The sequence below is a fragment of the Myotis yumanensis genome, unplaced genomic scaffold (assembly GCF_028538775.1).
Source record: "Myotis yumanensis isolate MYYU_CA2020_CCGP unplaced genomic scaffold, mMyoYum1.0.hap1 SCAF_16, whole genome shotgun sequence".
In the NCBI taxonomy this organism is placed as follows: domain Eukaryota; kingdom Metazoa; phylum Chordata; class Mammalia; order Chiroptera; family Vespertilionidae; genus Myotis; species Myotis yumanensis.
Window position 1 is genome coordinate 37,836,384 of NW_027223767.1, and position 19,810 is coordinate 37,856,193.

Below are 19,810 nucleotides of genomic sequence, written 5' to 3' on the forward strand. Positions count from 1 at the left end.
TATGAAAAGTGCCTACAATGTTTTATATTTCTTTTCCTCAAAAATTCCTTCCTTTCTCCTTCAAACATTTTCTGGTTTCCTGAACCAGAAAACAATAATAATAATTTTTAAAAAACTTGTTAAGTGCTAATTTATGCTAGAAACCACAGCATACAGCAAGTCTGGGTGAGAGTGTTAAATTCAGACTAACACACAGAAAACATCAAGAAAATATATTAATGAAAATGCCATCAAGCCTCCCTTCCTCCTTTGCTTTCAACATACACTGGTCTCCTATCCTACACATAAAAAACAGAAACAAACAAAAACTGCAGTCGTAATTGGTTTTACCTTCCTGTCTCCTCAAGGTGGGGTCCATCTGTTTTCTCCTGTTCAAATTCAATTGTTTTGTAGAACTGCGGCTACTGAGCTTTTACCCCCAATTCAGTCCTTTAACTTTAGCAGTTTATCCAAAAAGTTGGCTTTCTCTCTACCAAAAGAGCATAGAAAAGTCAGTAATAGACCCCATATTCTACCAATGATTTCTCCTTTTCTAATTTTATTTGAACTCAGCAGGATTTAGCACTGCTGTCATTGAGAGTCTCCTTTATGGTCTTTTGGGAGGCTGTATTATTTTTATTTATTTCTAGTCCCATTTGCTAACTTTTTTTCTTCCTTTTTTAAAAAACAGCCTTCAAAACTGCTAAAAAACATTTTAAACCCCAGCTTTACTGAGACATAATTTATGTGATACACGATTCACCTATTTAAAGTGTTCAATTCAATGGTTTTTTAGTACATTCACAGAGTTGGCAACCACAATCAATTTTAGAACATTGTTATCATCCCCAAAATAAACACCTGTCAAATAAAAAACAGATCCGGATTTAGCAAAGGGAGACTTTATTTGAAAGGATTATTACCTGGGAGGAAAGGGACTATTACAATCAGGGGAGGGGGGTTTATTGTAATGGACACAGCGCTGTGACCAGAAGCTGGACAAAAGGGGGCTTCTTTACAGAGAGGCGTAAATAAATCTAAAAAGGACCAGGTGCAGGGAATGGATGAAAGGGTGACATGAGAGTAGATAAGAGAATACTTTTCCCTGAAGCCAGCCTATCCTCAGGAGGACTTGTGCGCTGGCTGAGGCTGAGAGCAGGCCAAAGATCAGGGGCCTGGAGGAAGAAGAAAACCTTAAACAAAGTTTGGTTAAGAAGCATTTTGTTCCGAAGTGATCAGCGGGGACAAGCAGTTCAATGATCATTTATGAGGCAAAGACTGAGAATGTGGAGGGTCTATGTTTGTCTTTGTCATAAGTAAATAAGAGTGGCATCTGTGACTCACCGGGAGAAGAGTGGTTCTTTGCAGTAAGCTATTTTCCAGAACACAAAAGGGTGGGGAGATGCCTTTAAACTTCAATGTTTTGCAGGAATACAGAGCTCAGGAGAAATTCAACTTTGTTACCCCCACACCCATTAGCTGTCACTTCCCATTCCCCCCTTTCCCAGCCCCTGACAATCACTGATCTACTTTCTGTCTACAGACTGCCTATTCTGGACACTTCATATAAGTGGAATCATACATATGTGGCCTTTTGCGTCTGGCTTCTTTCACTTGTATGTTTTCAAGGTTAACTCATGTTGTAGCATATATCAGTACTTCATTCATCTTAATGGCTGAATAAAATTCTATTGTATAGATATGCTACATGGTGTTGTTTATTCATCAGTTGATGAACATTTGGGTCCTTTCCATTTTTTGGCTATTATGAATAATCCTGCTATGAATATTCATGCTATTTTTCTTTCTTTTTTTTTCTACTTTAAAAAAAATTGATTTCAGAGAGAGGAAGGGAGAGAGGGAAACATCAATAATGAGAGAGAATCACTGGTCACTTCCTGCACGCCCCCTACTGGGGATCAAGCCTGCAACACAGGCATGTGTCCTGACTGGGAATCGAACATTGAGCTCCTGGTTCATGGATGGGTGCTCAACCACTGAACCACATTGACTAGTCCTGTGCTACTTTCTTAATGTAGGTATTTAACATGGGTTCTGTCTCCAGCCCTCTGCTCTGGTTCCAGTCACTTTCCCTCTTTTCTTTTCATCTTCTTTTTTGGCATCCTCTTTGCGGTGACTCTAACATCAGGCCTCTGGTCCTTTAAATGTTAAAAATATTTAAAACCAGTGGCACAGTCAGACATCAACTCATCAGAAGGGATGCTGTTGTCTATCATGCCCTTCAGTCTGCAGGCCGACGCTCTATCCACTGAGCCAAACCCGCTAGGGCAAATATATTTTATTGATTTCAGAGAGGAAGGGAAAGGGAGACATCAACTCATCAGAAGGGATGCGTTGTCTATCATGCTGAAGCAGAGCTCTGGTGGTCCCTGCTGTGTCTGGCATTCCCCAGGGTCCTAAAGTAGTTCTGAATCCCATGAGGCCGGGAAGAGCAGTGATTGCTTACCAGTATGTCAGCCTCTCCCCTGAATGCCAGGATTTCATCTCCCATTGCTTACAGCATAGCTGGATATCCCACCATCATCCCAACTCAATACATATAAAGTAAATTTAGTATCACTGCTTACATTAAGCATCTGTTGAACAGAACGTTTATTCATGGTATGTAATTTCGAGTGAATGGCTTTTCTTCTCTTAGTTCTCCACCTCTCTCTTAGTTCTTAGTTTTTTCATCTGTAAATGAAAAAAGTGGGGGGTTATGATTTCTCAAGATCCTTCTAGTTCTGATATTCAGTGAGTCTATGAAACTAATATTTGATACTTCAAAAAAAGTCCTTTGAGAATTTGTAGTACTTCAGAAAAATGATTGTGAACATCATTCACTAAAACAAACATTTAACAAGTATTTATGGAGAGCCTATCAAGTGCTCGTCCCAGGACCAAGAGATGGAGACCCAAAGATGGAAATACCTGGTCCTTGCTATCAGGAACTCAGAATCTAATATGAGAGCTAGACATGTAGCTCAACAACTACAAGTTAATGTGATAACAGCCATAAAAAGCACCAAATATAATAAACAATGATAGCTCAGGGGAAGGAGTACTTCTGTTTACATAAAGGTGTCAGGGGACATTTCAGAGTTGAGCTGTGGCATTTGCCAAGTAGAAAAAAATCGCTGGGGGTTGGGATTCTAAACAAAGGAAAGATCTTGGTAAAGGCATGAGGATGTCTGAGTCCACATGGCTAAAGTACAAGATGTTTGGAAGTAGAATGGCTAAAGGTGAGGGTGGGCAAGAAAAAGTTGCCCAGTCACAGTGCATCCTGGAAGTCATGCTGGACTTTATCCTAAAGATTAGAAGGCACTTAATGATTGTAACCAAAAGAGGGAGAGGAAATGATTTGAATTTTAGAAAGACAATTGATTTGAGGGAATGGGGCTGAGACTAGAAGAGGGGGGTGGGGAGAGGGCTCTATTAGGAGCTACTGAAAAGTCCCAGTAACAGAAGATGACATCAAGGAATTATTATTAAGGTGTGATAATGGCATTGTGGTTATACTTTTAAAAATAATCCTTATATTTATGAGATACATACTGAAGTATTTACAGATGAGATGATATCATATCTAGGATATGATTCAAAATAATCCGAAGGAAAGTGGATGAGATAAAGATAAAATGAGGTTGGCATGTGTTAACCATTGTTGAAGCAAAGCGATAGGTACATAGGGATTCATTGTATTATTCTCTCTATACCTAACTTTCCCATAATAAAAAATAGTAAGGTTGTTTTGAGGATGAAATATGTTCATACGTACAAAGGGACAAGTCAGAATGGTTGACACACCATTGGTGGCAAGAAATGTGCAGAACCCTTTTCCCTTTCTCGCACTTGAACCAGTCAAGAACTGGTATTCGAGAAAACTTTCTGTTAAACTAATTTGTTGCTCACAAGAGGATGCCTCTCCCCACCCCCCTTTCCTTTCAACTTTCCAGTTGGAACCAAGACCAGATCTTTAAAACAAGACACTCTCAACAAAACAGTGGTTAGCAGCTGTACACATCGCAACAAAACTATTTGCTTTGTGGAATCTGGCCGTTTTCCCAGGAAACGATTTCCATTTCACAATGTAGCAGAACAGGAAGAGTGTGAACTCTTGCTCAGATATAGATTCTTTGTGCTCCACTCAGATTTCCACATTTCCATTGTGCTCTGGGCGTGACAGTCCAGCTGTGTGTTGGTGGAGTGACTCACTTTTCCACCAAAACACGTATTTCTATGAATCATCAGGGCTACTGATTGGTGTGAATGAGCCATCAGCACAGAATTGGTTCCTGAATCCATTATATGACTTCAGAGAGATGATTTAAAGTTTTTCCATGACTTAAATTGAAAGAGGCAATCCAATTATCCAGATAATTCATGCTCCAAAACCTTTAATGTTTATAAGTGGTTATTAAGAACAGCTTTTTGATACCATAAGGAACTACAAAGGAAATAGAGACATAATCTATGTTCTTTTGGTGTTTAATGATCTCATTGAGGAAATAAATACTCAAGAAGTAGAAGGATTTCAAAATAAGTAGATCATATTCATACAAATATATGCAAAATATATTAATCATTGTTTAGGAGCACTAGAATAATAGAGTGATCAAAATGGGAAGAGGATATCTGGGGGAAATTTTCATTTACAAAATATTTTAATTATTTAAAATTTACAGAAAATGTTTTTTAGGTCAAAAAGATTTTTTTCTGAGCCATCTGAGAGTAAAGTGATAATCTGATGTCTCATCACCCCAAATATCATGGATTTTCTACAAAAAAGGATGTTTAGATATATAGCCTAGTACATCCATCAAAATCAGAAAATTAACATTGATGCATACCACCATCTGCTCCTCAGCCCATCAAATTTCATCATTTGTCCCAAAAGTGTCCTTATAGCTTAATTATTCAATATGAGATCTCTCCTTGAATGTAGCAGTTACCTCTCTTTAGTCTCCTTTCATCGGGGAATCATTGTTTCCTTAACTTTCATAAACTTTGACATTAAAAAATATATTTTTTTAACTTAATTTTTAGAGAGAGAAACATCAATAGGCCACCTCCCACATGCCTCCTAATGGGGATCAAGCCCACAACCCAGGTATGTGCCCTAACCCCAGAGAATCGAACTGGAAACTTTTTGGTGCATGGGACGATGCTCAGCCAACAGAGCCACATGGACCAGGGCATAAGTCTGACATTTTTGAAGATTAAAGAATAGTTATGTAGAATGTTGCTCAGTTTGGGCTTGTCTGATATTTCCTTGTGATTGGATTTAGGATAGTTGTCTTTGGCAGAAATAGCACAAAAGGGATGCTATGTTCTTCTCATTGTACTCTCTCTTTCTCCCTCCTCCTTCTTCTCTGAAATCAATAAAAATATATATTAAAAAGAACACTCAGAAAACGAGGAATAGAAGGGAATTTCCTCAACTTGATAAAAACATCTACCAAAAACCCTACAGCTAGCATCATATTTAATAATGAAAGACTGGATTCTTTCTTCCTAAGATTGGAAACAAGTTAAGGATGTCTGCTTGTATCACTCCTATTCAACATAAGAAGAACTAGCCAGCACAATAAGGCAAGAAAAGAACATAAAAGGCATACAAATTGGACAAAACAGAAATAAAACTCTACCTTTGTGCAGATGGCATGATAGTCTATCTAAAAAAATCTCAAAGGATGGGATTTACAAAAGTTTTTTGTTGTTGTTTTTTTAACAAAAACTCCTAGAATGAATACATGAGTTCAGCCAAGTTATAGGATATACAATAAACACTCAAAAATCAATTGTATTTCTCTACAGTTGTAGTAAACACATGGAAACTGAAATTAAAAATACAATGCAATTAATTGCCCTGTCCAGTGTGGCTCAGTTGGTTGGAACGTCATCGGGTAAACTGAAAGGTCACAGGTTTGATTCAGGTCAGGGCACATACCCAGGTTGTGGGTGGGTTCCATCCCCCTGTGATTACATTTCAGTTTTGTTTTCTTTCCTTCAAAAATGTTTATTAAGTATATTTGAATGCACGTCATCAAGCTAGGCAGTGAAAATATAACAGTTCAAGTTAGATCTTAACTCTTGACCATTGCATCAATCAGATCCTTTTAACTGTAATTTTCCAATGTATTTCTTCACTCCAGGTCTCACCTCCTTTCCCCAAGTCACTAGAAACCCAATATAGAAACATTTACCAGATTCTCTACTTTCAGAAACCTCCTTGAACTAGTTTATTTTGTTTTTCTGGGCAAATATTTTAGGTCTCTGCCCTGTGTCAATCAAGCCTTCCTTTATTCCCATCTCAACTTTTCTCATGTTTTCTAAATTTTATTTCTTTTAGAATTGTTTGTTTTTATTAAATTTATTGGGGTGACATTGGTTAATAGGATCATACAGGTTTCAGGTTTAGATTTCTATGATACAAGATCTGTATATTGCACTGTGTGCTCACCACCCAAAGTCATCTTCTGTCACCATATATTAGGCTCCCTTCACCCCTCACCCCTAAATTTTCTTTCTTTAAGAAGCCTCTTTCATGGCTTTCTTAACTTCCACGAGTTAAAGGCTTTTTGCCTCATGTGTTGGTCACAAGAGCCTTGAGGGTTGCAAAAAATGTCACATGCCTTAAGCTCATTCTTATCTACTTATGGATGTAATCATTAACAGAGGAAGCTGGCATTCCTCAAACTCCAAAGGAAGCCTCAAAATCTGTTATGGAGAGAATTTTACTTATTACCAAAATAAAGATTGACAGGCTTTGAAGGTAGAAACAGAGTGTTATTTTGAGGAATTCAAACTGAAACTGCAAACTGTAAATCAACATTTCAAATGATGGCCAAAGTGATTACAGGCCACCTACAGGTTGTGGCTGGAGAATTATCCCATCCAACATTCAATCAGATCTTTGGTAGAATAATTTAAGAATTAGAATTTCTTTTTACATAAAAGGGAAAGACAAAAAGAAATATTTGACTAGACAGACAATCATTAAACTGAGCTACTATCATCTCAAATATTTCAGACAAGAGGAAGTAAAATTTTAAACCAAAGTTTACTGTTTGCTCCCAACTATTTGCAGGTGAACAGTTGGAAAATTATGCAGAGCAAAATTTCCTTCCCAAAATTGGTAAGGGAGATATTGGGTTGTACAGTATTCCCACAAAATTCATGTCCACCTGGAACCTGTGTATATGAGTTTATTTGGAAATAGTGTATTTGCAGATGTAAACAAGTTAAGAAGAGGTCAAACTGGATTAAGGTGGGCCCTGATCCAATGACTGGTGTCCTTATAAAAAGAGAGACATTTGGACACAGATATAGACATACAGAGGAAGGAATGTTTTGTGAAGGAGGCAGTAATTGGAGTGATACATCTACGAGCCAAGGAAAACTAAGGATTGCAGACAACCACCAGAAGCTAGGAAGAGGGAATGAAGGATTCTTCCCTATATATTCTTTAGAAATATCATGGCCCTGTGGATGCCTTGATTTCAGACTTCTAGCCTCCAGACCTATAAGAGAATAAATGTCTGTTATTTTAGTCTACCCAGTTTATGGCAATTTGTGCAGCAGCCCTAGGAAACTAATACAAGAAGCATATGGAAAAGAGGATCACTTGAGCAACTATATATTTACAAACACTTGGCCTGGCCAGTGTGGCTCAGTGATTGATCATCAACCCATGAACCAGGAGGTCACCATTCGATTCCTGGTCAGGTCACATGCCCAGATTATATACTTGATCCCCAGTAGAGGGCATGCAGGAGGCAGCCGATGAATGATTCTCTCTCATCATTGATGTTTCTATCTCTCTTTCCCTCTCCCTTTGTCTCTGAAATCAATAAAAAAATATATTAAAAAAAATACTTGGTTTAACTTTCATATTCTCCTCTAGGTCCCATCTAGGAATCTAAGTTGGATGAGCAAATACCAGCTGATCCTTTATTTGTGGAAATTTGGACAATTGCTGTGCAGTCCAACTAAAAAATAGAGGAAAACCATTTAATTATTCCACTATAATGACAATTCTTTTTAAAAAAATATATTTTATTGATTTTTTACAGAGAGGAAGGGAGAGAGATAGAGAGTTAGAAACATCGATGAGAGAGAAACATCGACCAGCTGCCTCCTGCACATCTCCCACTGGGGATGTGCCCGCAACCCAGGTACATGCCCTTGACCGGAATCGAACCTGGGACCTTTCAGTCCGCAGGCCAACGCTCTATCCACTGAGCCAAACCGGTTTCGGCGATGACAATTCTTACGAGTTTTTGAGACTGTTAGATCATTGCCTCTGTTCTCTGCTTTGTCTTGATAGAAAAATATTCATTTTTATAACTATCGTCTAGACATTTTTACAGATGCTAAGAGATAGCTCCATTCAGACACCCAGAACTGCAGTCCTCATATGGAATTGCTCGTCTTCTAGGGCTATGTGGTCAACTGGTCAACAGTATTTTATACTTGATCTTGTTGAACATATGCTGTGCTTGTTCAAGTGAGAGAAAGATATAGCACAGAAGATTCCTTCTTCCTAAAGAAGCATACAGGTAACCATAGATAAAATCAACACAAATACCTGATTATTCTGGATCAAAATATTTTAATCAAGTCTGAGCTAAATTAGCATGTTTCCTGACTGTGAAAAAAATAAAATCTGATTTTAACCTAATATTTGTACTATTTCTGTTCTAATAGCCTTTGCCTCCTCCTGTGAGAAAACTTCTACTCATCTTTCAATACCCATCTTGAATGTCATGTCTTCTCAAAGCTTTCCCTAAGTCCAGAAAGGATTAATATGACTCTTCTCTGGGTTTCCATACACATCTGTTCCTATCTCTGCTATATTGCATATTATATATTACAGCTAGTTGGTCTAATAGACTCCTTGATAGACTCTGAGCTCCTGTTCATCCTTGCATTTCCAGTTTCTAGTATTAACTCTGGCATAATAGATATTTTCTGAAGGGAATGTTGGATTTTTGATGATTTTGGATTTTTTTTATAAAAGTACTGTTCCTTGAATTTAAAGAGCATTTTCCTCATAGGTATCTTTCGATATAGAATAACTTTAAAAACTGTAAATGGAATACAGACATCAGCACTATCATTTTATCAAAGTTGATGATCTTGCAGTTTTCACGGACTCCACAGACACTTTCTGATTCTAGCTTCTGCTCTGAACCTTTCCCAGCTGTCCTCTTTGTTAAGAATACAAGCATCTGTCACGAGCTCTCCTCCTCAAATAATGAGGTTCATAAAACAAAGGGGAGAGACAGAAGAGGCAGGATGTGATCACACTCCTTTTTATCTGATACCTGTGTTCTTTGTTGATAGTAGAGTTCTATTAGAAGGCCCCCACTTCTTTCAGGATCATCTATCCATTCACTCATTCAGCCAAGAAATGGTACTATTGAATGAGTAGGCCCAATGCTAGGGGAGAAAAAGAGTTTATAGTTTGGTAATAGAAAAAAAAAAGTCATGAGAAAGTACTATGTTTTATAAAAGAGAAACTAAAAAGTCTCTGAGATTTCCATTGAGGAAAATGAAGCTTAAGGAACTGAACTAACTTGCTCAAGTTCCCACACCTTATAACTGTTAGAGCTGAAATTTATTTCTCTTACATTTGCTATCAGATGGATTAAATGGAAGAACTGAGATTCAAGCCTAGTTCAGGATGGTACAAAAGCTTGTGGTCTACTACACGACGCCATGTTGTCTCCCATAGGTTACTGCTTTAGTTATGAGAGAGGCAAATGAACCTGTTCTAGGTTATCGGCAATGAAAATAAAAAGAGTAAGGTGGTAAAGGCAAGAAATAAATGCAGGACCCACAATTAGCATGATGTGGCAGCTACCTAAATGTGGAAAGAAAGGAAAAGAGTGGAATTAAAAATAGCTTAAGCTCTGAGCCTTGGTAATTACAAAAAAAAACCCAATGATACTATTAACAGGATCAAGGATCTCAGGAAAAGAGGCAGTTTTTATTCAGTGAGAGCTCTAATCCTTCAAAACTCTGCTCTCATGTCATCTCCTCAATGTAAGTTTTTCTGACATCCTCAGGTACATTATACAGTATTTTTAAATATTTTTTTATTGATTTCAGAAAGGAAGGGAGGAGGGAGAGAGAGAAACATCAATGATGAGAGAGAATTATTGACCCGCTGCTTCCTGCATGCCCCCTACTGGGGATCAAGCCCACAACCCGGGCATGTGCCCTTGACTGGAATCAAACCCGGGAACCTTCAGTTCACAGGTTGATGCTCTATCCACTGAGCCAAATGGGCTAGGGCCATTATACAGTATTTTATATTTCAACAACAACAATAATAATGACGATGATAATGATAGCTAACATTTTTTAAATGCAGGCTGAGTGCCAAGCATGTGCTAGGTTCCTTTTACTCTGCAAAATAACCATGTGAAGTAAGTGCTATTATTAACCCCATTTTACAGATGAGGAAACTGGGGCTTACAGAGTTTTAAGATTACAGATATTAAATGGTAGATCAAGAATTTAGCCTAGCCGGCATGGCTCAGTGGTTGAGCTTCAACCTATCAATCAGGAGGTCACAGTTCAATTGAGTTGCAGGCTCAATCCCCCGTGTGGGGTATGCAGGAGGCAGCCAATCAGTGATTCTCCCTCATCATTGATGTTTCTCTCTCTTCCTCTCTGAAATCAATAAAAAAAAAAATTTTTTTTAAAGAATTGAATTCAGAGACAGCACTCTTACCAAAGGCAGGACAGCGCAATACATGAGTCCAGGAAATGTCACCAAACTGGCTCAGTTTGAATCCTGCTCTGCCATTTACTAGCTGAGTGGCCTTGGGCAAATTATTGTGCTTCAGTTTCACCATCACCATTAGCCTCCCAGTATTGTTGTGAGGTTACTTAAATGAGTTCATATGCATAAAGCATTTACAAAAGGGCATAGTACATCCTAAATATTAATCATTGCACTCACACCTCTGTTTTCTCTATCTCTGTCTCTCTCAATTATTAGAACTTTATTTCTCGCTGAACTGTGAGTTCCTTTAGGACAGGAAGTGTGTCTGTTTCATTTTCCTATCCCCAGCACCTAGCACCATGTCTGCCCCACAGCAGGCCCTCAGCAAGCATTTGTTGCCTGGATGGCATTATTCAAGCAGCCTGAAATTCCATCTCTGAGTCTTGGAGAAGAGAGGTGAGTGGAAAAATAGGTCTGAGTCCCACACATAGACATTTAAACCTGACAACAGGCAGGACTGCTAAGGAAGAGGTCTTGGAGGGAAAAGAAATAGGACACCAGAGAAAGATTGACAGCAGGAAATGAAAGGAGACAGAAAAAGAGCTCTGGAGGATTTACTTTCAAGGAAGCCAGGAAAAAAAACGAGTTCAAGGGAATTTTGCTGAGTCCAGATGAAAGGCTGTCTTAAAGGTGAAGTATGAACATTTGTGGTTAGCAAGCAGCTGACTCTGAGGTTTAAATGTGTGTGTGTTTTTGTGTTTTGTTTTTTTTTAAGACTCAGAGGAAGGAAATAACAGTCATTGCGTAATTTCTAAAGTTTGGCAGGCTTTCAAATGTAGGTCTCTACTGTATCTACCTTGCCCGGAAAGTTGGGAGAGCAAGGGAGTATTCAAGATCACAAATGAAAAGGGGGGGTCGGGGCTCTCCAAGGTGCTACTTCTCAACTAAATCGTAATGCAGTTCAGTTCTATCTTCACTCACTATGTGAAATAGAAAAATCAAATGAAATGTGTATTTTTGCCCTTCGTTATTTTGTTTAGGCTGGTAAAGCAGGATTGATGATGTTACTGTCAGGTAGACACAATTATCAGCAGCAGGTTTTTATCTGAAATATCTCCTTCATTACACTTGAATCTCCATTGTGTTCTCCCACCCACGGAGACGGAATAACCGGTTTTCCGAGTTTTTCCTGATACAGTTTTGGTTATTACAAACGACTTGGGATCCCTACTCCTCTTTAAAAGAAGGTCAAGAAAAAGGAATCGAGGTGAATATTTGAGAAAGGCATTTTTATAAAAACAGGTAGGCAACATGCACGTTTTCAAAAACGAGTTATTCTTTTAAAAATTTTGAGGAATAAAAAACCCTATGTGGTCAAATGGGCCCGCAGGAATCCACCAAACAAGATACAAATATACTTTCACAAACACAGTCTTAGGGTCCCCCCCCCCCCCCCCCCCCACACACACACTGTTAACTGGAGAAAAATAGACCCTGTACAGTGCCTGAGGAACTAAACCAAGTACCTTTTTATTTTGATTTCAGAGAGGAAGGGAGAAGGAGGGAGAGAGAGAAACATCAATGATGAGAGAGAATCATCCATCGGCTGCCTCCTGCACGCTCCCAACTGGGGATTGAGCCCACAACCCAGGCATGGCCCCCTGACCGGGAATGAAACTGTGACCTCACCCTCTGAGAGGAGTTTTCCATAGTTAAGTGCCGAGCCCCTCCCTGTTCAAGGCTCTACTACAGGATCTAGCACAGTGAGCACCTTTCCCAAGTCGCTCGGCACCCTAGGGCTCAAATGTTCTTTTCTGTAAACTAAGGAGGAAAGTGTGGTGTGTGTGTGTGTGTGTGTGTGTGTGCGTGTGGTGCATGTTTCTGTGTGTCTATGTGTGTGTATGAGTAGTGTGTGTGCGTGTGGTATGTACTAGTATGTCTGTGTCTGTGTGTCTGTATGTGTGGTGGGTATTTTTGTGTGTGTCTGTCTCTGTGTCTGTGTGGTGTGTGTCTGTGTGTGTGTGTCTGTGTGTGGTGGGTATGATTGTGTGTGTGTCTGGGTGGTGTGTGTGTGTGGTGTGTATGTATGAGTGGTGTGTGTCTGTGGTGTGTGGTGTATTCTGTTTCTGTGTGTCTGTGTGTGTATGACTGTGTGTGTATGACTGTGTGTGTGGTGGGTATGATTGTGTGTGGTGTGTGTGTGGTGTGTGTCTGTGTGTGTGGTATGATTGTGTGGTGTGTGTGGTGTGTGTGTGTGTGTGTGTCTGTCTCTGTGTGTGTGTGTGTGTGGTGGGTATGATTGTGTGTGTGTGTCTGTGTGTCTGGTGGGTATGATTGTGTGTGGTGTGTGTGTGGTGTGTGTGTCTGTGTGTGTGTGTGTGTGGTGGGTATGAATGTGTGTGTGTGTGTGTGTGGTGGGTATGATTGTGTGTGGTGTGTGTGTGGTGTGTCTGTGTGTGTGGTGTGTGTGGTGTGTATGTGTGTGTCTGTGTGTGTGTGTCTGTGTGTCTCTGTGTGTATGTGGTGTGTGTGTGTCTGTGTGTGGTGGGTATGATTGTGTGGTGTGTGTGGTGTGTATGTGTGTGTCTGTGTCTGTGTGTCTGTGTGTGTGTGTGTGTGGTGGGTATGATTGTGTGTGTGTGTCTGTGTGTCTGGTGGGTATGATTGTGTGTGGTGTGTGTGTCTGTGTGTGTGGTGGGTATGATTGTGTGTGTGTGTGTGTGGTCTCTGTGTGTGTGTGTGGTGGGTATGATTGTGTGTATGTCTCTGTGTGTGTGTGTGTCTGTGTGTGTGGTGGGTATGATTGTGTGTGTCTCTGTGTGTGTGTCTCTGTGTGTGTGTGTGTCTCTGTGTGTGTGTGTCTCTGTGTGTGTGTGTGTGTTTGTGTGTGTGTGGTGTGTGTGTGTGTGTATGAAAGTACTGGAAGCGCTCGCAAGCTCCCTTCCAGCTCTCAGGTCATTTCATGTTTCTCCCTTCCTTCCTGCTACTTCCCTCGAGAGGAACTTGTGGATGAATCCTCTGGATTAATACAGACAAACAGAGACGGCAGGCGGCCTCGCTCACCGTCAGCGCCGGAGAGCAGGGGTCTGAGGGCTCGGCACCTGCCCGCCAGCGCCGCCCACGACCGTCCTTCCGCCGGGCGCCGGGAACAAGATGGCGTCAGCGCCCCGGCTCTCGCGGGGCCGGCGACGCCGCACTGCGGCCGCCGCCCGAGCCGCACCCCATTGGCCGGCTGCAATGAGGTCATCTTAGGGCGGAGGCCGCGGCGGCGCGGGGGCGTGGCTTTGCGGACGCAAGCACGTCCGAGCCGCGGCAGCCCGGAGCCGGGGAGGCTGCGGGCTGGGTCTGCGGCGACGCCTTTGGTAGTGGCCCCGCTGGCGGCTGGAGGTGAGCGGGGACGGCGCGGCAGGGAGCGGCCTCCGAGGGGTGCCGGGAACCCTAACATCCGCTTCACTTGTCCAAGGAAGTGGCAGGGATCCGAGGTCTCTGGAAGGAAATGGGGTTCACCTCTCTTCGGGCGCCCCTTCTGTGGGCAGAACCGGAGGTTCACTCCCCTTTGGAGGCCCTGATCCCTGCCGCCACTTAAGGGGTCGGCGGAGGAACTGAAGGTTATTGGAATGGCCGAAAAATTTGGGGGAGACTTCTTAAATGGGGTCCCAATGGGAGAATTTCTCCCTTCTAGTCCCTCCTCCAGGAGGTAGGCGTGCCGATGCTCGCTGGGCGGACAGGAACGAAGCAGGTGAATCCAAATACCTCGTTAGGAGGCGAGGACCGGGTGACAGCGGCAGTGCGCGGGGACGCCTTATTTGGATTAATCTTGTGCAGCGGAATTCCTTTTCCTTTATATTTTGTTTTGTGACACACACCACGACAACCACCACCACCACTCCCCCGCATCCCCTAATCGGTTTGGCCAATTTGGTTTTCTGTTTGGTTCGTCGGAGAGATGCATTTAGGGAGATTTGTTATCGTTAAAAAACAGGAGGGAGGCAACTCATTGGAGGTTGTCATGATCGGCAGCCCCTGAACTATGCTGATCAGGCATAATATTATGTGTTTAGAGATTGTGGACTCTGTTCCATAATTAGGAGCGAGGTGTGTTGGTGGGGTGGTATAAAATCAAGCTACATAATCTCTTGAGAAATCCTTGCTTGTATCCGAGTGTGTTGTTCTGCTGCTTTGGACATCAAAGGCACAAAGGCTTGTCATTCAAATTTTTCAAGATGTCTCCCAGCCTTCCCCGAGCGCAACTCTGCCTTCCATGCCAGTTTCACCTATCATTATGGATGCTCTCATGATACTAAAAATACCGTATGTTTTTTCGAGCTTAGATGCTGTACCGTCCGTGCCTCACAATAGCTGATTGAGAATAAATAATTGCAGTTTCAGGACCACTGATAGCGCCACTGGTCTTTATTACCCCGCAGTGATATGACAACCCTAAAACCAAACCTTTATGGATGCGTGCAGGAGAAGCTTTAACAGATGGAACAATGTAGTTCGTCTTGAAGGTGGGGATAAGAAACAGAAGGCTTCCGAGGTGGAAAGCTTATTCTCTGTGGCTTGATAAAACTGCTTTGTCATTATCAATGGATTCCTGCCATGCTTGACTTGTTATTGAGCTTAATAAGCAAGCTGGTTCCTTTTTTTTTTTTTTTTTTAAGATAATGATTATGTAGTTAGATTCTGTAGTGAGAAGATGGTGCTTTCTGAGGAATTTGGAAGGTTAAAACCTTTAAGGTAGTCATAACTTGAGGGTAGGGCTGGCACCTTGGCTCTTAGAAATGGGCAGTAGCCCTAGCCAGGTGGCTCAGTTGGTTGAAACACCATCTGTACACCAAATGGTGGTTTAATTCCTGATCAGAACAGTTACATAGGTTTAGGGTTTGATCCCCCATCAGGGTAAGTGGGTCTGGGAGGCAACTGATCAATGTTTTTCTCTCCCTCTCCCTTCCTCTCTCTAAAATCAATGAAAAACATATTCCCCGGGTGAGAGTAAAAAAAAAAAAGAAGAAGAAGAAATGGGCAGTACAGGTTAGAAAATGGTGAGGTCTCTTCTGTTTCCTGACACAAGTGGAAACCAAGATAGAGCAGTGTGGATGTCACTGCCTCAGAATGTTGTGTCCAGGGTATTAAAAAGCTGTTTGGGATCCCCAGTTCCTATTTTTAATATGGACACATTCTTATGTATTGAGATGTCCCAAAATATTGTCATCTGATCCTTATGTTGACTGCAAAGGAAGAGACTTTTCATCAGGCACTCTGTGGGAGAGGATTCAGCGGCAGCCTTTGCAATTTCTCCTTTCCATCTTTCTAAGGAGGATGTCAAAACAGTTGTTAAAGACCTGTCAGCACGAGGTGAAAGACATGGAATGCAAAACGGAAGAGCCTTACTGAGTGTTGTTTGCTCTTAGCCCTCTTAGTGATTTCCAAGGTCATGCAGTTTTCCCTTTTGCCTTAGGTTGGAGAGAAATCCCGGGACTCAGTGGATGTACTTTCTGCAGCCATGGGGGAGCTTTTCCGGAGTGAGGAGATGACGCTGGCCCAGCTTTTCCTACAGTCAGAAGCTGCTTATTGTTGTGTCAGCGAATTAGGAGAACTCGGAAAGGTTCAGTTTCGTGATGTAAGTAATTGTGGGGCTGCTTCTTGATTACCACGGAACTGTAATTTTCTGGTCATGGCCAATTGCCTTATGATGAATGTTTTGCTTTTTATTTGCAAAAATAACATGACAGCACGCTTCCTGTTGACACTTTTTTGAGTTGTTTTCTAGAGGTGAGATTGTCATGGGCCAGTCCTTTCATGTTTTTACTGGTTCCCCTTTGAGAATAATCCTAAGCATTCTCAAGGTAATTGCTTGGGATGCAAACGGAGGACAGCAAACTAACCTGTTCAAGGCTTCCACTTTACTTTTGGGCTCCTTAACACCCATAGCAGGATCTTAAAAATATTTTCATAGCTTTTCCATACAGCTGGTCATACTTATTATAAGATCTGAAGCATGCAGTTAGGGATATATAGTATATAAGTAAACATATACTGAATACCTATTAAGCTGAAGCATTATGCTGGGAAGTTGGAGAAGATATCAAAAGAAAATGGACAACCCTAGTCGGTTTGGCTCAGTGGATAAAGCGTCAGCCTGCGGACTGAAGGGTCCCAGGTTAGATTCCGGTCAAGGGCACATGCCCGGGTTGTGGGCTTGATCCCCAATGGGGGGGCAGCGATCAATGATTCACTCTCATCATTGGTGTTTCTATTTCTCTCTCCCTCTCCCTTCTTCTCTGATATCAATAAAAAAATATTTTTTAAAAAAAGAAAAGAAAATGGACAGCCCTGGCCAGTGTGGCTCAGTTGGTTGGAGCATCGTCCCATGCTTCAGAAAGTCCCAAGTTTGATTCCCAGTCAGGACACATACCTAGATTGCAAGGTCGATCTCCAGTGGGGTCTCATACAGGAGACAACCAATCGATGTGTTTTTCTCACATCAATGTTTTTCTCTCTTTCTCTCTCTTCTTTCCTCCCTCTCTAAAAAAAAAAAAAAAAAAAAAAAAAAAATCAATAAAAGCAAAATGAACAATATAAGCGTATACTAGTAGAAAGTATGCCCTATGGTGCTTACAGTCTGATATTTGCCGCTGGAAGGAGGGGGGAGTAAACAATTCCCTATTAGGCAATCTCAAAGGTCCATGTACCTCTCATTGACAGCATTCATTAATTGTGATTTTACATTCATCAGTGCAAGTAGTTGATTAAAGTCTCCATCTGCTACTCTGATCTAAGTACCATGAAGACAGAGACAGTGATTATCTTATCCTTAGTGCCCACATAGAAGATAATCAGTATTTGTTGGAATGGGTGGATAAAGAGGAGTAATCAGAAAGGTGTGGGATTCATCAATATTGACTTCCTGGAATTGGCAAGCTTTCAGGAAGTTCTCAGTCTGAGCTGAAACTGCACAGATACAACCCAGTGATAGTCTTATTCCTTATTTTCTTTGAACCTTTGTATACCATCTCTTTTGGAGTGTTCTTTTACCTTTCTGAGGCTCTTCCACCCGCCTCTCCTTTATCTTCTCCACCTCTGCCCTCAGTGTCAGTGTTTCCCAAGCTCTCTGCTCTCTGGATAAGCCTGTCCACACCAACAACATCTTCCTGTATCACCTTTTTTTCGGTGATCTCATCCATTCTCAAAATTTTCATCTTTATTCAGTGAGTCCCAAATCTATATCTCTGGCCTTGACTTCCAAAATACCTTCCCTGAATATACAAATTTCTAAGCTTGTTGTCATCTCTGCTAATACGTCTCAAGCTAATACGTCTAAATCCCTTTTTCTTCATCCTCACTTCCTAAACTTGAGCTAATGCATTGATATTCTTCCAGTTTTTTAGACTTAAAACCTAAATCAAACCTAACTCACCCTTAATTTGCAATTCTTCATCTGGTCCAATATAGTATCTCCCTTTCTAATACTCATTTGGGTTCATTCAGCATTCTTTTTTTTAAAATATTTTATTGATTTTTTACAGAGAGGAAGGGAGAGAGATAGAGAGTTAGAAACATCGATGAGAGAGGAACATCGACCAGCTGCCTCCTGCACACCTCCTACTGGGGATGTGCCCGCAACCCAGGTACATGCCCTTGACCGGAATCGAACCTGGGACCTTTCAGTCCACAGGCTGACGCTCTATCCACTGAGCCAAACCGGTTCTGGCATCATTCAGCATTCTTAACTTTTACTTATTATGTATTTCAGTCATACAAACAATGATGGAGAATAATATAATGAATACCTATGTAATTTATATTGTCTACTTACGGGGTAAACATTCCACATATAATTGAAGGTTCCTGCCTCTCCTTCCTCCCTGTGTTTCATTTCTCTCCCCTCCCCCCTAGAGGTTACTTTGTATAGTGACTTTTGCCCTTACCTGTGTTTTTTTCTTTATTTTTATTATTGTTGACAGTATTATTCCCATATGTTTTTATTTTTTAATTTTGCTATGTTTGTATGAATCACTAAGTAATATATAGTATAATTTTGTGTGCTTTACATGGTATCATATTGTATGTATCTTTCAGCAGGTATTTTTAAAATTTAACATTTGTGAGATTTGACCATGTTGGTACAGGAGGCCCTAGTTCATTTATTTAAATTGCTATATAGTTATTGTAAAAATATATAATTTATCATTTTTTCCTTCTAATGATTGCAGTTCTTTGCTATTACAAGTTGCAATGAAGAGTCTTGTCTGTGTCTCCTGGCATGCATCTTTTATAGTTTCTCCAGGGGAGTGGTTCTCAAACATTTTGGTCTAAAGACTTCTTTACACTCTTAAGTAAAATAAAATTGAGAACCCTAGCAGGCCTTTATGTGAGTTACAACTATTTATACTTATTAAATTGGAAATTAAAGCTGAGAAATGTTTTAAATATTTATTAACTCATTAAAAAATTATAATATAAACCCACTACATGTTATAATAGCATATTTGTGAAAAATAGCTATATTTTCCAAAACAAACAAAAAATAATGAGAAGAATGGTATTGCTTTTACATTTTTGAAAATCTTTTAGTGTCTGAATTAATAGAAGATAGCTGGCTTCTCATTTGCCTCTGCAGTCAGTCTGCTGTGATGTATGTCATGAGACTCAGGAAAACGTCACTGAAACATTCATGAGACAATGAGAATGAAAAAGGCAAATAATGTCTTACTGTTACTGCGAAAATGGTGTTGATCACATGGACCTGCTGCTACTCCAGGGATGATAACTAGGAGGGGCATTGCTGAGTGTAGTGTGCATCTCTAGCTGGAGGATGCCAGAGTGTACTTCACAGTGCATGTGCCTGTGCATGCTGCCAGGGCTGGTTGAGAGTTCCTGTCATGCCACAGTGTCAGGAACAATGTCAACACCTCTGCGCTCAAAGAAATTCACCAACCCAATGGGTGCGAAGTGGTATCTCATAGTTGTTTTAGTTTGCATTTTCTGTATTAGGACATTTGATACCTTTTTATCTGTTTATTGGACAGAATGGGTTTCATTTTCCATGAGCGTGTGTCCATATCCCCTGCCTGTTTACTAATGGTTTGC

At 40.8% G+C, this 19,810-nt stretch overlaps 1 protein-coding gene and 1 long non-coding RNA gene across 9 annotated transcripts in view; one reads left to right on the top strand and one right to left on the bottom strand.

Annotated features, from left to right (window-relative positions):
• Positions 1-268: 268 nt before the first annotated feature.
• On the bottom strand, positions 269-13,886 carry LOC138994398 (uncharacterized). Of its 2 annotated transcripts, XR_011468429.1 has the most exons (4): positions 13,781-13,886; positions 9,309-9,423; positions 2,568-2,673; positions 269-469 (listed from the first exon to the last, which is right to left on the bottom strand). It is a non-coding gene; the product is annotated as an uncharacterized lncRNA (long non-coding RNA). The 2 variants fall into 2 exon arrangements; XR_011468428.1 differs by lacking the exon at positions 269-469 and having other exon boundaries at positions 882-2,673.
• A 114-nt stretch (positions 13,887-14,000) lies between these two features.
• ATP6V0A1 (ATPase H+ transporting V0 subunit a1) overlaps positions 14,001-19,810 on the top strand; it is a 53,949-nt gene continuing 48,139 nt past the window's right edge. For 5 of the 7 annotated variants that reach the window (XM_070394282.1, XM_070394283.1, XM_070394281.1 and 2 more), the window contains exons 1-2: positions 14,002-14,104; positions 16,179-16,340. In XM_070394282.1, the coding sequence (XP_070250383.1) occupies positions 16,224-16,340 (117 nt within the window). In that variant the 5' untranslated portion in view covers positions 14,002-14,104; positions 16,179-16,223. Of the gene's footprint in view, positions 14,105-16,178; positions 16,341-19,810 lie in introns of all 7 variants that reach the window. The other 2 variants (XM_070394278.1, XM_070394280.1) reach the window with 1 other exon arrangement.